An 18,571-nucleotide genomic window follows, 5' to 3' on the forward strand; every position below is an offset into this window, starting at 1 on the left:
ATCCCAGTAAACATTTGTGGGACACAATCAAGAGGTCAGATCGTGTGCAAAATCCTGCACTGGCAAAACTTTCGCAATTATGGATGACGATAGAGGCAGCATGACTCATTATTTCAGTAGGGGACTTCCAACGACTTGTTGAGTCCATGCCACATCGAGTTTCTGTATCACACCAGGCAAAAGGGAAGTCCAACATGATATTAGGAGGTATCCCACCACTTTTCTCACCTCAGTGTACGAGAGTGCAAAAACAATCCATCAACAACAATAATTTCACCTGATGATGATCAAAGAGTACTTGGTCTACACTCGTGGCATTTTAACCACTAGACACAGCTGGGAGCTCAAAAAACATTTTACTCAATGTTACTGCAACAAGACTCATCTTTCTTACATTATGCAAATATATAGTACAGTTGGCACAAGCAAATCCCTGACAGTTGCAGTGGGCTCCACACAGCTGCTTCATGCATTTACTTCAATCAGTTACATAATGATATTTTGTTTTTCTCTATGAGAATGCCCAGTGTTGTTGCAGCTCTATAGGAGACTACTATTTTCAAATGCAGCCATTTGTGCTGTACAGTTGAAAGCTGTTAGGGACTTGTTTCATCAATAGTTTGTATACTTCTACAATTTTCTAAATTCAAGTATAAATTATTTATCTAGAAATTTCTTTTCATATTTTGTCCAAGCAGTGTCTTGCATTTTGAAATTGGATCAATTTTAATCAAACTTGACTAACAACTGTTTAACTAATGTTGTTTGTTTATTCCTGTGTTATGGTAACCAGTAAAGCAATTTCTTATGATTAACATGCTTGTGCAGCCCTTTCAAGTAGCTGCTACTTCCATGGTGTGCAAGTAAAAATTGATGCTGTTTTGTTCAATTCACGTGTCAGCTGCCTTAAACATGATATAAGGAATTTTGGAGTTTGCACCGTGTCGACAACAGGATCATCAGAAATTAAGCACTAGTTGGGATTATGGAAGGAAATTTGGCATGCCTTCCAAAGGAACGACTCTGGCATTTGCCTTAAGTGATTTAAGGAAATCATGGCCAACCTAAATCTGGATGGCAGTAGAGGAATTTGAACCATCATCCTCCTGACTGTGAGTCCAGTGTCAACCACTGTGCCAACTTGCTCAGTCTTAACACAATACAAAGTTACAACGAGCTAAGACTATTTAAAACACAGTATTGTTACATATGCGACAAAACAAAAAGAATCTCTTCACTCTCTCCAGAAGACCTTGCACCAGTGACTGTAAATACATACTGCAGTATGTAGATAGCATTTCGAATATTTGATTCTAAAAGTATCTGATAAAATTGAGGGAGCAAACCATTATTTACAACTAGTATAGTTGTAAGAGTTGTTTGTAGCCTAGCCCCAAAGTTATTCAATTCATACAGTGAGTAAGCTGTAAAATGAACCGACGAGAAATTTGGAAAGGGAATTAAAGTTCATGGAGAAGGGATTAAAACTTTTAAGGCTTGCCAATGACATTGTAATACTTACAGAGCTGGCCAAGGACTTGGAAAAACTGCTGAATAGAATGCATAGAATTTCGAAAAGAGAAGATTTACACCAAGAAAAATAAAACAAGGGTAATGGAATCCAGTTGAATTAAATCAGGTGATGCTGAGAGCATAAGATTAGGAAATTAGACATAAAAAATAGCAGATAAGTTGCCATTTGGACAGCAAAATTACAGATAAGGACTGAAGTTGAGGCAACATAAAATGCAGACTGACTATAGCAAGAAGAGCACTTCTGAAACTTCTAACAGAAACTTGTGTTAGGAGGTCTTCTGTGAAGGTATTTTTCTGAAGCATTGTTCTGGCATAACCACAGGTGCTGGAACAAAGACGAAGAATGCAAGACCAGAGAAGGAGGTGAAACGACGTCGGCCAATGGTGCTCGGAACAGGACCACACCACGACAGGAACGCCTCAAGCAGAAGTGAACGTAAGCGCCACTCCTGCCAGCCTCGGCCACTCAGATCAGCACTGTATACAGACATTAGTGGACAGGAAGAAGAATGGCTCGAGTGGTTGCAACAGTTCAAGGCACATTTACTAGTTCACAATATACCAGTTACTGTGAATCTTCCTTATCTATTAACAATGATAGGAAGTGCAGTGTTCCGCATCATCCATAAACTTTTTCCTAATGCCACTCCGAGTGAACTTGATTATGATCAGGTTGTACAGTCACTAACAAACTATTATGACCAACAAGTGAATGTGGTAGCAGCTAGGTATTAATTCTTCAACTGCAGAAAACAGTCAGAGCAAATTTATCACAAGTGGGTAACAGATTTGCAAGGTATGATAATGAAATGCAAATTCCAATGTACTTGCAGTGCTTTATAGTCAGACATTATGTTGCATGATGTGATCATGTACAATGTACCTGATGTCAAACTCAGAGAAAAAATCTTGAAACAGTCCGAACCATCATTTCAGCAGGTAGTGCAAATTCTAGGTCAGTATGATTCCGGTGCCTTGTCAGCTCATACTTTTGAGCAGCCAGCTATATGCCAGGTAGAGTCCTTTGTTCGTGATCACTCTATCCTGCACCGGTGGCGTGCATTAACCATGCCGAGTAAACAACCTTCTATGCCACATAAGCAGTTCGCTTAACAGGCAGCTACACACGCTATCAGAATTCAGTCTTGCCCTAAGTGTTAGTCACGGCACAAACGCCAGGACTGCCCATCTCAACAAGCTCAGTGTTATGCTTGTAGTAGGAAAGGACATGTGCGATCCACATGCTTGCAACGGAACAAACATAAGAATTTGACCCACTCACAAAAATCTAGTCACAACGTCCAACTTTGCGTCCACACTCCTACATCCCCCATCTCCCGCCGTGGTCACATGCCCTACACAACAATGTTCCATTGCTCTCTTTTTTTTTTTTTTTTTTTTGGGGGGGGGGAGGGGGGGGAAATGTTCTGGGATAACCACTCGCGCTGGAACGAAGACAAAGAATGCAAGACCAGAGAAGGTGGTGAAAGGATGTTGGCCAATGGTGCATGGAATAGGACCGCACCACTACAGGAATGCCCTCAAGCCGAAGTGAATATAAGCACCACTCCTGCCACAGGGTGTATAGATGGACAAGAAAAAAAATTCCCGGACATCCCGGTTAAAAATACACTTTCTCCCGGATGAAAACACACTTTTCCCATGTTAAGTGACAGTGTATTTTTCGTCAGAACTGAAAAACTTGTCAATTCTTTGAATGGTTATGGTTTTACACACCGGTGTAGAATTTCCCAGCCCTTTACAAAATGAAACTCAGGAAAAAAGACCACGAATTACACCAAAAACCGCATGTTACTTCCCGAAGCATTGAAATCAGGATTGTGATGCGCTTTTGTAAGCCAGTCATAGTTCGTCAGGTGATCTCGCAAGCAGAGCATAGGACACATGACGTAGTCAGCCAATAGCAATATTACTGTCAAGTAGCGCATACACACTAATAAGAATAGTTAATGTTTTAAATTAATATACTTAGTGTTGCTACAAGAAAAGCAAAACTTTCACATATAATATTGGTCTCTAAGATTAGTAAGCTGCAACAGAAAATAAGCTTTCATATATAATGTTGATCTTTTCTGCATGTGTTACATTTTAAGATACGTCACCGAAATGTGCCAGTAAAATTTTTAATAATGACATAAAGGTCTGATCTTAGGGGCTCGAAATTTTTCTATATTGCTGTCCTCAAAGAGCTGATTTTTAACGAGAGTCAAACGCTCTGCGATTTAAGAGATTCATCGTACATTCTGGCACATAGATTGTCTTGCGTAAAAGGAAATTTATTTTGAAAGTCACTCTTTTAAACAACCATTTGCAATATTTTCCCGTGACCTGTTAGAAATAGGTTTGTTTCAGCAGTTGCCAGAGAGCGCCAGATAATAGGAATCACTGCATTTGCACAGCTATGATGACGCAGGAAGCCCATGTGTTTGTACATGTAAAACATTAAAAGATCTTACATTATATCATAAAAAAACAAGAGATCATAGGATACTCCAAGAGGATCGTAATTTCGTGAAGCATACTAAAATGCATAAATTGACTTAAAGTGCACATTCGTATGTCCAGATTAGGATGTATATTTTCTTGGAGTACCAGTACTGCATTATCTCGTGTTTGGTTCTCTATTATGGCATAATGCCGCACGTGCTAGAAGATGAAAACATGGACTTTTGAAATGCAGTGAACAGTTGAAACCAGCCAATAGTGTGAAATTAAACACTTCACTACAAATAAATTGACTGCCTCTGCAGAAAAGATTAATAAAAGCCAAATTTCTTCAGCAAATCGACAAAAATAACTTCATTGTTCTACAAGGCAATTAATGCTCGAGTGTCAGAAAGGTGGAAATAAAATAAAATCTGAAACTAATAACATATTTTAGCCTTCCGTAATTATGTGAATGTATTATAATCACTTGATAGCTCCCAGCCACATACATCTGTTTTGTTTTCATTTGACATGAGAGCAATAAACAGAGAGGAAACTGCAAAATTACTAAACATAAACACGGGGCACATGGAGACTATCCACCTTCCCTCTACAATTCAAGACTGCTCTGTGCTTGGACTGCCCTGTGCGTCAGCCCTGGATCAATGACATTTCTGAACTGCGGTGCTGCCCCCTCCCTCGAGCGTTTGAGGTAGGTCGAGAAAAATTTTAAAAAATCGACTTTTCAAAAATATGTTCATTGTGTAGCGCACATCTTCCTGAAGATTGATATATGTATAAAACATATGTGTTCGAGGAACTGTAAGACATGTTACTTGGTCTTAAGTGTGCCAAAGCCCAGTGCCACACCTCTTCACACGGCATTCTTCTATCGCAGTCACTGTATTTCACTCTATGGGGTTCAAAGGTGTATTATTTTGTAATCGATGTCATCAAACTATATTCAGGATGGTGGAAATTAAAATGTCACGTGATGCCTCTCCTGCTCCCAGTCGACCAGTTTGACATCCAGCCCCTCTAACAAAAAACTCTCAATTAATATTGGATGGGATTATTTGTAAGCGGGAAAACAAGAAATCTTCAGAAAATTTGCACCCTTTATTGCCTATTAGCTAATAACTTGTTTTCTTGGGTGGCATAAAATTAAGTATTTGCTACATAAATCAGTAAAGACAAGAGACAAGGAAGACAGTACACATTTCTTCAATCCTCAAGTCCTAGCATTTTTTTCGCTCTAGTTTTGCTGCAACTTGACATGGCATGCTTTCCTTTCTGGGAAAGAATCTATTACTTCACCAAAGTTCATCAAATATTTTGCTGCATGAAAAAGTGAAATGTCATTATCTAATACTGAAGAAGCTGTTAAAACAAATAATATCCAAAACTGGTATTGCTTCTTGATCTGATTACACGTATTTTGTCACTGTCTGCTAGATGAAATGAAATAGGCCTGTCTAATATTGCAGCAATTGTAACACACACCAAATAAACGAGACTCTTTGGCACAAATTGTCATTTTTATAACACGATAGAACATAATTCACGAAGTATCAATACTAGATGCCTATTAGTCCTACTACAAGCAAAGAGCTTTATGTTAGGAAATAGTTACACATCTCATTCATACACTCCAGCTTCTCAAGCATGAGCTTGAAAAGTAGCAGTACGAAATTTTTATATTAATTCGGAATTGCCATATTCTTCCATAATTTGTGTGATGTCCGTGTTTCTTCTCCTTCTTCATTCTAACAAACACTCTTGTCATCATTAATTCTGTAACTATTTCTGCCAGTATCAAAACTTATTCTCCAGTTAACCCTGCCACAATCAACACTTTAGTTAGCCCCCCCCTCCCCATTTATTCTCCCATTAGGCGTTATTATGTGTTCGTAGATCGCATTTTCCACGCTACTTCGAGAACAGAACTTAAGCGGCTGTTACCGGGGACTGGCCCTTACTAGCGTAGTGGTCTGGCAAAAACATTTTCTGTGGTAGCCTGAATTTATGGATTTTGCTAGTAATTATAACAATGCTAATCATTCGCAAACCCAGTCAACCATATAAACAAACAGCGATCAGTATTCACACGTTCAGCTTTATTCCACTCAGCTCGTATAGCCCCATCCACTTCTGTCTTTAGGAAAGTATTTCTAGATGCGATGGGGTTTTCCCTGGCAGAAACATGATGTACACAATGCACACATTCAAAAATGTTCAAAAACCAACAGGGATGCGTTTCAAAACCATATGAATAATCGATAGACGAACGTGCGCTGGATGCTAGGCACTTTGTGAAACAAGATTTTTTTTCCTCAAGAATATGAATTGCCTGTCGGAATGCACAATGGACACGAATGGATGCAGGCGATCGGACAGGATGCTTACGTACATGTCACCTGTCACAGTTGTATCTAGACATATTAGGCATCCCATATCACTCCAACTGCACACGCCTCACGCTATAACAGAGCCTCCACCAGCTTGAACAATCCGCTACTGACATGCAGGGCCCATGGATTCATGGGGTGTCTCCATACCCATACACTTATATCTGCTTGACACAATTTGAAACATGACTAGCCCAACCAGGCAACATGTTTCCAGTCATCAACAGTCCAATGTCAGTGTTGGTGAGCCCAAGTGAGGCATAAAGCTTTGCGTAATGCAGTCTTCAAGGGTACATGAGTGGGCCTTCGGCTCTGAAAGCCCATATTGATGTTTCATTGAATGGTTCGCACACTGAGACTTGTTGATAGTCCAGTATTGATATCAGCACCAATTTGCAGTTCTGTCATGTTAAGCGATTCTCTTCAGTCGTTGTTGGTCCCGTTCTTCCAGGATCTTTTTCCGGCCGAAGCAATGTCGGAGTTTTGATGTTTTACCAGATTCCTGATACTCATGGTAAACTCGTGAAATGTTTGTACGCAAAAATCCCCATTTCATCGCTACCTCAGAGATGCTGTGTCCCATTGCTCGTATGTCGACTATAACACAACGTTCAGACTCACTTAAATTTTGATAACCTGTCATTGTAGCTGCAGTAACCGATCTACCAACTGTACCACACACTTGATGTCTTATAGAGGCGTTGCTGAGCACAGTGCCGTATTCTGACTGCTCACATATCTCTGAATTTGTATACACATGCCTGTAACAGTTTCTTTGGTGCTCAGTGTATTTTGTTCCTGGCTCTCCTGATTTGTAATTTTTTGCACTGAAGATGACTACGTAATAGCTGAATCTAGATCTGTTGTAATAAAATGACAGATTTCGTGATCAATTGCTGTTCTTTCCTCCACTGTCTACAGGCAATGCTGTTCTTTCCTCCTTGTCTAGAGGCAAATATATTACTGCAAAAAGGAAAGTGCATATTTAGGGCATACAATCTTAAATGCAGGCACTTCCCTTCTAAGAGGCTGAAGAGTATTCAGCAGATGCCTTTTCCACCTTCCTTCGAAGGACTACACAGGTTCATTGGAATGCTGAATTACTATTGACATCATTTGTCTCACTTGGATAAGGAACAAGGGCCACTCAACAGGGTTATTTGGTAAGCTTGAGAGCATTACGGAGATGTTTAGCAAACTCAAGTGGTAGACTCTGCAAAAGAGGCGCTCTGCATCGCGGTGTAGCTTGCTGTCCAGGTTTCGAGAAGGTGCGTTTCTGGATGAGGTATCGAATATATTGCTCCCCCTACTTATACCTCCCGAGGAGATCACGAATGTAAAATTATAGAGATTCGAGTGCGCATGGAGGCTTTCCGGCAGTCGTTCTTCCCACGAACCATATGCAACTGGAACAGGAAAGGGAGGTAATGACAGTGGCACGTAAAGTGCCCTCCGTCACACACTGTTGGGTGGCTTCCGGAGTATAAATGTAGATGTAGATCTACCTGACCGTCATTTCAACACATGAGAGACCCCCCACTCACTCTGCCCATTCAGACACGCTCAGTTTATAGTGCAATTTACAACTGACATACAGTACGTATTAGGCATAGGTATTGTGGCAGATGGCCTTTCCCACCATTGTCCTAGTTTAAGTGTTACTAATTGGACTGTCATGGCTACAAAACAGGAAGATGATGGTTCCCTTCAACATGTCCTCAAAAAGCACTGGTATACAGCTCTACAACTTCAGCACATGCTGCTTCAGGGCACACAACAGGGAATTTGGTGAGATACAACTGGAGGATGATGGCGGCTGCTTTTCCCTGAAATCTGGTGGCATAAAATTTTTGTTGTCCAGTACTACCTTACTCATTGATATCAGAGCCTCTGCCAAGCTGGTAGCTGGAAAAGCAGACAGGCCATGGATAGACAGAGAGATTGTCTTGCCTGGACCCATGCATGCAGGAGTTGCCAAAACAGTAAAGTAGCCAGGCATACATACGCACTAGCTCAGTACTTTCCCACACCGACAGCAAGATTTGCCCACATTCATGCAGACATTGTAGGACTATTGCTTTACTCTGGTGGATATTGCTATCTTTTAACAATCGTTGACCATATCAAGTGATGGCCAGAAGTGGTACCTATTCGAAATATTTCAGCTGAATCAGTGGCCAAGGTATTGGTGCAGCCGGGATTTGTAAGGTTCCGCATATATTGCCAGACAATTACGACTGACAGGGCAACACTTTGAAGGACAGGTGTTTGAAGAATTGCTCCAGTTCTGTGGCAACACTTCACAATATTCACATACCATAATTTTTCAACACATGAAATACGCCCACTCACTCTGCCAATGCAGACACGCTCAGTTTATAGTGCAATTTACAACTGACATACAGTACATATCAGGCATAGATATTGTGGCAGATGCATGTGTTTCTCACAAATAGCTATCATCCTGCCAGCAACAGTATGGTAGTACGAATGCATCACACTTTAAAGGCGGCTTTTAAGATGTGGTGATTTGTCTTGGTTTGGTGCCTTGCTGCTAGTACTGTTGGGGTTATGCATTGCCCGCCTTCTAACAGCCGTGTACCACAAGTCCCTAGAGGAACGGAAGGTTCCAAATGATTGGAAAAGAACACAGGTAGTCCCAGTCTTCAAGAAGTGTCGTCAAGCAGATGCGCAAAACTATAGACCTATATCTCTGACGTCGATCTGTTGTAGAATTTTAGAACATGTTTTTTGCTCGCGTGTCATATCATTTCTGGAAACCCAGAATCTACTCTGTAGGAATCAAAATGGATTCCGGAAACAGCGATCGTGTGAGACCCAACTCGCTTTATTTGTTCATGTGACCCAGAAAATATTAGATACAGGCTCCCGGGTAGATGCCATTTTCCTTTACTTCGGGAAGGCGTTCGATACAGTTCCGCACTATCACCTGATAAACAAAGTAAGAGCCTACGGAATATCAGACCAGCTGTGTGGCTGGATTGAAGAGTTTTTAGCAAACAGAACACAGCATGTTGTTCTCAATGGAGAGACGTCTACAGACATTAAAGTAGCCTCTGGCGTGCCACAGGGGAGTGTTATGGGACCATTGCTTTTCACAATATATATAAATGACCTAGTAGATAGTGTTGGAAGTTCCATGCGGCTTTTCGCGGATGATGCTGTAGTACACAGAGAAGTTGCAGCATTAGAAAATTGCAGCGAAATGCAGGAAGATCTGCAGCGGATAGGCACTTGGTGCAGGGAGTGGCAACTGACCTTTAACATAGACAAATGTAATGTATTGCGAATACATAGAAAGAAGGATCCTTTATTGTATGATTATATGAGAGCGGAACAAACACTGGTAGCAGTTACTTCTGTAAAATATCTGGGAGTATGCGTGCGGAACGATTTGAAGCGGAATGATCATATAACATTGTTGGTAAGGCGGGTGCCAGGTTGAGATTCATTGGGAGAGTCCTTAGAAAATGTAGCCCATCAACAAAGGAGGTGGCTTACAAAACACTCGTTCGGCCTATACTTGAGTATTGCTCATCAGTGTGGGATCCGTACCAGATCGGGTTGACGGAGGAGATAGAGAAGATCCAAAGAAGAGCGGCGCGTTTCGTCAGAGAGTTATTTGGTAAGCGTTACGGAGATGTTTAGCAAACTCAAGTGGCAGACTCTGCAAGAGAGGCGCTCTGCATCGTGGTGTAGCTTGCTGTCCAGGTTTCGAGACGGTGCGTTTCTGGATGAGGTATCGAATATACTGCTTCGAGGTATCGAATATACTGCTTCCCCCTACTTATACCTCCCGAGGAGATCACGAATGTAAAATTAGAGAGATTCGATCACACACGGAGGCTTTCCGGCAGTCGTTCTTCCCGCGAACCATACGCGACTGGAACAGGAAAGGGAGGTAATGACAGTGGCACGTAAAGTGCCCTCCGCCACACACCGTTGAGTGGCTTGCAGAGTATAAATGTAGATGTAGATGTAGATGTCCCGCGAACAGTTAAAGTAGACAGATAGTGTCTGCCTTCACAGACCGTATACAGATACCTGGCGACCTGATCACACCTACATCACTACTTTCATCATCATCATCAGAGATTTCTACCAATTTTGTACAATCACTGTGTTCACACATGCAACATCTCGTGGTGCTCAGTCTGGTTATGTAAGGCAAATAGAAAATTCTCACCCACAAGGACTTGCAAAGCTGTCAGTTCGTGTGGCTCAAAGACAATTCTGTTAGGTTGCCGATCTCAGTGCTCCCTACTCCGGGCCCTTTGGAGTCATTTCTAGGAGAGGAAACATGTTCGTCATTGACAAGAACAGCAGACAGGACATGATTTCGATAGAGCGGCTGAAGCTTGAACATACAGACAATGGAAAGCTCCTCAATTTCAGTGCTCCACAACCATTGAATTCAAAGGCACTGGGTCTGACAGCAAATGTCTCCAAGCTTAAGGAGATGCCACCTCCTCCCAACCCTACATCAGTTTTTACATACTCTGGCAGGCTAGTGAGATGCATGTTCCCACAGACAACAGGGGGCTTCCAGTTTCACGACAAGGGACAAGGACACCTCTACAAGATACTTAACCAATTCAGTAGATTTAGCATTCTTGCCAGTGGCCAGCTGCTTGCTTGGCCCACATAAGAACACATGCAGAGGTGAGAGACAGACTGTGATTGCAAACTGGTTTTGTCGCTACACTCTCCATACACTGCTGATGCAAGTCGCCAAGGTAGTTCCCAGCTGTGTTCTGCCCATATGGCTAACTGTAACACAGCTGGTCCTTGCTGCCCCCCCCCTCCCCCCCACAAAAAAAAACCTGAGGTGGGCAAGAAGAAAGTGAGGTATGCACCATTTCAAGTCATCGTTTTGGCATGACAAGGCCTTCACACCTCTCTCTCTCTCTCTCTCTCTCTCTCTCTCTCTCTCTCTCTCTCTCGCTCTCTCTCTCTTTTTTTTTTTAAGGAAAATGGGGGAGTTGATGTGCGACATCGACAGACATTGTGTTATCACCTGTACAAGTGTGAACATTATTGTGGACTCAAGTACACTTTATGTTACTGTGAATGGTGCATGTGACAAGATGATATTGTAATAGTGAGTGTGTATACTTGAATGCAATAAATCTGTATTTTGTATTACTGTTTTTTTGTGTTATATTAAGGGGAAGTAATAACATATCCTATACACTTATTATGGGGGCGTATCTTTTCTTTTTTTAATTTGTGAAACTCATGTTGTTGCAAATTACAGTAGATGGATGGCCTTACACATTTTATTGGTTTCAAAATATGTGACCTGCTAACTGTCAGCTACCATATTTCTTTTCTTTATGAAGATGAGACACAATCAACAGTAAGTGGTATGCTTGCCCAAATAGTTAACTCCTATGCATTATGTTATGTTCAGTGTAATACTCTAACCTGACATTTCTCTCAAGCCACTTAGTCTTTACAATCCACAGTCCTAACAATGTGCTGACACTTCTTGCACTAAAATCAAAGCAAGGTGTCACAAATATAAAACACCACTTTCACTGGATAAAACCAGACTCAACGTAATAAGGTAAAATGGTCAATGAAACATGTAAGTATGAATGTAGATTTCTACATTCATACATTTAGTGACAATGTACAAGGGACATTTCATAAATAATGCACACTATAGTTTTACAGAGGACAAAGACAATGAGAATTACTTCAAATGTAGCTGGGAGCTTGAGGAAAAAGCATGTGTTTTTGCTTTTTCATTGTGTACTCTAAACACAAAATTGGCAAGAGGTAGGAATTGGACCCTGCAAGTGTCTCAATGCAGGACCTGTCCCATACATCCTCCCACCACCTACTCCAGTCCGGTCACAAACATCACTTATCACATCAAAGGCATTGTTACCTGTGAAACCAGTCATGTGATCTACAAGCTAAGCTGCAACCACTGTGCTGCATTCTATGTGGGATTGACAACAAACAAGCTGTCTGTCCACATGAATAGCCACCAACAAACTGTCGCCAAGAAACAAGAGGACCACACTTTTGCTGAGCACACTGCCAAATATGACTTTCTTCATTTCAATGGCTGTTTCACAGCCTGTGCCATATGAATCCTTCCCACCAACAACAGCTTTTCTGAATTGCGCAGGTGGGAGCTTTCCCTGCAATATATCCTACATTCCCATAACCCTCCTGATCTCAACATTTGTTAGTCATTGTCCTCACCCATCCAGCCCCTTCCCTGTTCCCATTCCAGCACTACACAGCTCTCATTCCACCATCACACCCAGTCTTTTTAATTCTCTCCTTTTCCACTACCCCCACCCTCACCCTCCCCACCTCTTCCCTGCCCTCCATCTAACCTCCCAACTGCACATATGTGCTCTACCCTGTCTCCACCTTGTCCCTGTGTGTTCCCCAGCAGCACTTCACTGACCCGCACCCCTCCCCGCCCCAGCAGCCTCCATACCCCCACTCAGTTGTCACTCCCATCATGCACTGGTGCTGCTGCTCACAATGTGGCCTCAGTTGCCTGAGACTGGAGTCATACGTGTGTGTGTTTTTTGTCTATTTCTGACGAAGGCCTTACTGGCCGAAAGCTTTATTTGTGACAGTCTTTTTGTTGTGCCTATTTGCAACTCAGCATCTCTGTTAGCCTGATATCTTCACTTTCAATGTATGCAGCAACTAAAGTCATTCGCCTTCGATCAGCTGTGTTACGCGTTATAGTATCAGGTGACCCTGGAAGTGAGTACTGGTACCTCAGTGTTCTTTAGTGAGGTACAGAAGTGGTGGTTGTCATTTGTGGATGCTGTATTTAACTGTGCAATACAATATGACATCTTAATGCAATGCAAGCTGCGAAGACAGTCAGTCTGACCCAAGAAGGATGGACTTTCCGCCGCATTGCTGCAGATACCAATGTCTCTCCATCTGTTGTCCACAGATTGTGGTCACTACAGGGAGACAGGTCGCTATGCAAGACAAGTTGGCCAAATTATAGACTAATATCCTAAACACAGTTTTGCTGCAAACATCTTTAACATATGCCCCAGGCAGGCAACCACTTGACACCCTTCTGATCTCAGTTGCCTGTCTGCAGGCGTCTAGGACTACTTCAAGGTTTTCTCAGAAAATTCATATTTTTAAAAGTCTTGATAAATGCGGGCAGGTGCCACTGACTGCTTTACCAACATGGCAGGAAAAAGGGCGGGATTTGGGGGGGGGGGGGGGGGGGGGATGTAGTGTCTTAGGGGACCCTTTGCCATTGTATTCACGTTTGTGTTAATGTCGCACCCCTCCATGATCAAGCCACATTCGTTGAATGATTTTGAATGGTCCTCAGTGGTTCTAATGCGTACACGAGAGCAAAAATTGCGGTTGCACTGCACTCCAAAGGGGTTAGGTCACATTCAATGGAGAAGCAACCCCACGGTGTCCCAGTACATCTGAAGAGCACAGGTGGTGGCAGCAGTGTCTAACATTGTCAAGAACATCGTCCTGTTGCTCATCACACTGAGAACCGTTGTTTTCGACCACAAAATGTGCAGGAGTTAGCCCCCCCCCCCAAGAAAAGGGGTGGTTTCACTCACACCCTTAATGCCACTAGCTAAGGGCTTTCTGAGAAGTGGCATGCCTGAAATCTTTTTCTCGGTCACCCATAAGAAAGCCGTGTGGTTTCAACACTGGTAGTCACTGTGCTGAGGTGTCAAAAGTGGTGAAATGTGGGTAAGAGGGGGTGTGATGACCTTCCCATCATGTGACACATCTACAGTGATGTTGGACAGAATTGTGGTGAAACCTCGTGCCAATGTATCATCATTTTCCCATCTTATGTGTCACACGAACTTCTGAGTTCTGCCCCCTCCCCCCCCCCCCCTTTTTTTTTTTTTTTTTTTTTTTTTTGCACGAGTTCACAGAGCGCCACACTTTTGCTCCATTACAGAGGAAGGTTGCAGCCATCGTTGAGCCAAATTTCAAACTTACATGTCGCAATAGGAGTCGCTTACCGGGTATCAAAAAAGTGGTCTTTTGTGTTGCGCTGTGTCACGCACTTGATCATTTAACCGTATTCCACACGGAAAACTGTGCTGGTACTAGCATAGCACTCTCACTGAGTGATAGGTGCCGCTCATTTTTTTGCTCGAGAGTTGTTGTATATTATAGGACTCTTTCAACATAGCTTTTATCCACCTTAACTTGCAGCTGTGTTTGACTCTTAGAACAATGTAAAGAATTATTTATCTTTATTCTTGCATAATCAGGAATTAAGCTTGACTCTATTGGATTCGGCGATGTCAATGGTAGAGGACAGCTGGATGCCATTCCTGTCACTCAAATGTAAACATTTCTTGTTGAATTAAGTTTTAATCATGTTCCCAAGATCTTTAGCTTTCAGTTTCAGAAAGACAAAACTTCTCCACAATGCTTTCTATGGCAGTGTCGTAAAAAGTGATTGTATCGTAAATTTTATACTATAGAGCCCCGTTTAGCCAATTTTCAAGGGACTGAAAAATTACGAATTCGGTTTAACAGAGTTTGAATTAATGAGTTAAAAAAAATACAACATTGAGTTCACTTTTTCTCTTGTTGAGGGTTCCAATGAGTGAGGGTGCTGTATTTTCATGACCTCTAAGAAAAAAGAGAAATAACTACACTGTATGGGTACAACAGTATTTCTGGTATTTGTTTGATTGCAGAAGTGTATGTATATATACACATTGTGGAACAATATTGTACCTATTGAATTAATGTGTTATGTAATACAACAAATGATAATTGTAAGAAACACTTTCATATACTGTTTTTTAATACACTAGGATTTAATCAGAAAACATGTTGTAGTCTACAACAAACCTTACCCATTACGTATTTTACTTCCATATACATTAATTTGAAACAGAATCATTAACTATTGTATGTCAGACTGTTGGTTGTAATATTATGGCATTACACAAAGATACCAGCCCAGAGCAGCGTGAAATGCAACAGAGACAACTGAAGGAGCTGCAAATCTCTCAAGAATAACAACTGTAATTGCAACTTCAGCAACAGGTGGCAGTGTCATATTTTCATATTCCTGCATCATCGGCCGAACAACAACTGGCTCTCCAGCAGGACAGATGTCATCCATTCTTCCCTAATTATGGTTAAAGAGGGAACATACCAAAGCTGTAACCACATTAAGAGTAATTACAGATGTTACATAATCAATTTCCCCTTCAGTTTCAACGGCATTATTGGTTGCTGTCCAGGATTTCCTAGAAGGGTTAGATATGGTGTCTGTTGTAACTTCACCCCAAGCAGCAGATATGTTACAGATAGCCTGCAGTACATTCAAATGTGGAACTGTTTCTTGCAGTTCAGTTACACAGCTTTAACAAGTCGAGATCCGTAATTACACTTCACTGAGGCAATTATTCCTTGATCCAATGGTTGCAGACCACTCGGGATGTTACCTGATAACAAGACAATTTCTAGATACGTAAGTTCCAAGTTATCGAACTGTTGTACCAAGCAATGGTCCAAATCTAGCAAAATATTTCTCTTCCTTGCAGACATTTGTTGCTGAACCTTGAAGAGCGAGCTACAAAAGATAGATTTGGTCGTCCTACCTTTAATGTTGATCTCGTAGTGGTAGGGCAGATTGAGTAGGTTGCCATTTTTTAAACAATGTGGGTTTTTGTATTTTTCAATCACTAAGGGTATGACATCTCAGAACGATCTGAATTACAACCTAAGACCATTTTCAGTATCTCGTTGCTGAGCTTTCATCCACGATATTTTTAACCATTGACATATAGTGTTTTTCCAGACACCAAGTTGCAGGAAATGCCAGCTTCATGCTTCTTCAACACATCTCCTGGGTGATACAAATGAGAGAGCTTGGATCGAAATTCCCATGCCCACTCATTGGCATCTTCCTCTTTTACTCTATGTGCCTCCCCATGGACACTTACAGCACTTACTTTATGCCTTTTCAGAAAACACCATAGCCAGCTCTCAGGACACTCAAACCTAGAAATTCCCTTTTCTGGGCAATTTCAGGAGCCTTTCCTTCAAGCATGCGGCCAGACAATGAAGTTTGCTATAAGTGCATATGTTGTAACCATTCAAACAGCAACTCCTCCACTTCCTCACATCTGGCTGGCTCTCGTGCACTTGCTATTGCCACTAAATGGTGAGCTTGCCAGGCTTGCCTCCATTTTCTGTCTTGAACCTATTATCAATGAGAGCAGTAGCATTCTACAACATGTGTTTTCGGCTTCTCTCCACTGTCGACAATATGTAGAACTTGCTCCTTTTGTTCTAGTGTCAAATCATTCTAAGTTCATTTCTGTCTCAGCACCATATTGCAAGTAATGGAGCAAACGGAAAGACAGTAAGACAATACAGTAATTTACTGAGAAAAATTATGTGAAATGTATAAGGGATAACATCATAGTGCACAGCACTACATATACATACATACTTATTCTGTTTAGACGAAGACTAAGATATGGAATATATAATGTGTATGTAGTATAAATTATCCAAAATTTAGTTTAAGTGGTAGATTTTTTTAATGTCATTCAGCAGGAACTGAATAGCTACTGCGAGTTGGCTTTAACATAAGTAGGTTTCTTCCTTCTGTAATTGCCTAATCAACATAAACAAAAATTGCAGAACAATGAAGACTTCCAGCTGTACCTTTGTTGAAGACATAAACAGTAATATACATTCTAATTTCATTTACACTATTTATTAACTCATTTTAACAAGTTTGGGCTTCAGAACACATGTGCACAATTTTTGGGAAATTTTACTCCCTTCCACATCTCATTTATAATTTTCTGTTTATTTTACAACGTCAACAGTAACAACCAAATTACAGTCACCTGGGTGAAAAATTTTAATTCACTATTGTTCCTTTAAAATGTAAATACATTTAGAAAGATGCTGAGGTACATGGAATTTTAAGTAGTGTTATACTTTGTTTCACATTAAGAACACTGTTCAGTGGGTATTTTGACATAAGTAATATTAAAAGTAAATTGACTGAGGCACAAAGATGAGAAGTAACACCAATAGAACATTTAAAAAGACACAATAGATGAGAAATAACTGAAAGAGGATGAACAAGCTTTTGGGTGTGGTGGGGATGGAAGTGAGAGTAGTGATAAATGGATGTACGGAATGTAACAGGAGAATAGAAGAAAGGCAAACAGACAATTTAGGAAGAGAGACTTATCACAAAGGATGAAGAGAAAGTCTACATACCTTGGCCAACCATATTCTTGTTTATAATTTCTGATTTGTTCACAACTTTTATAGCATACATTTTGTCAGGGTTTGACTTTTTACAACCCAAGAAAACTTTCCTGGAAAAAAAAATTGCATTGATGACATTAGAACCAGTGTATAAAACATATGCCTCCAAACTTTCAGCAAAAATGTCAAGTGCATTCTAAGTTACTGAATTTAAACAGCAAACAAGGGAAAGCACTGCATTTTAATCATGCGAAATCAAATGTTGACACAGAAAACAAGCCAAAAAAATCTTGACAATATTTGTTTGATATGCTATTTAGCTGCTTGGACTTATTTTACACTGGGGTGAACCAGACCTTAAAGCTCATAGTTCTAAGCAAAAATCTGTTCTCTGTTGTACCAATTGGTACTTTAGCGAGCACTACTGTTATTTTAGTGCATGAAGAATTTCAAATATTTTATATTTGTTCCTGGACATTCAAATTAGAAAGATGTTGTTATGGTCTACAAGGAATTCATTTGCACAGAACAGGTGGAGGAACAATCAAAAAGCACATGCCTAAAAAGGAAAAATAATTACTTATTTCATATACCACAAAATACACAAAAATGTAATGTGGGATACACAAAGCAACACTACACTATAAACTGGAAATACCACAGTACCATAAATGAATCGTTACAGAACAGCTATAAACAATATTCACCACACCCTCAGTATAAGATACACAAGACCAGAAGCAACACAAACTGATTATTTCCAGCAAATACTTTGTGTCAGATGTACAGTGTCATATTCTGAATTAACAGAAAAAAATGCATGCTGGTAACTGTAGCTTTGTGGCACTCTCATCACAATAAAGGCAACAAGTTCCCTGCATTTCATCCCAAATCAAAACCTTGATTGTTGGCGA

The 18,571-nt window shown here is 40.9% G+C and overlaps 1 protein-coding gene across 3 annotated transcripts in view; it reads right to left on the reverse strand.

Moving 5' to 3' along the window:
- LOC126188916 (serine/threonine-protein kinase greatwall) overlaps positions 1-18,571 on the reverse strand; it is a 132,374-nt gene that overhangs the window by 80,769 nt on the left and 33,034 nt on the right. For all 3 annotated transcript variants that reach the window (XM_049930627.1, XM_049930628.1, XM_049930626.1), the window contains exon 3: positions 17,667-17,767. In XM_049930627.1, coding sequence (XP_049786584.1) covers positions 17,667-17,767 — 101 coding nt within the window. The remainder of the gene's footprint in view (positions 1-17,666; positions 17,768-18,571) is intronic.

The sequence above is a fragment of the Schistocerca cancellata genome, chromosome 5 (assembly GCF_023864275.1).
Source record: "Schistocerca cancellata isolate TAMUIC-IGC-003103 chromosome 5, iqSchCanc2.1, whole genome shotgun sequence".
NCBI lineage: Eukaryota > Metazoa > Arthropoda > Insecta > Orthoptera > Acrididae > Schistocerca > Schistocerca cancellata.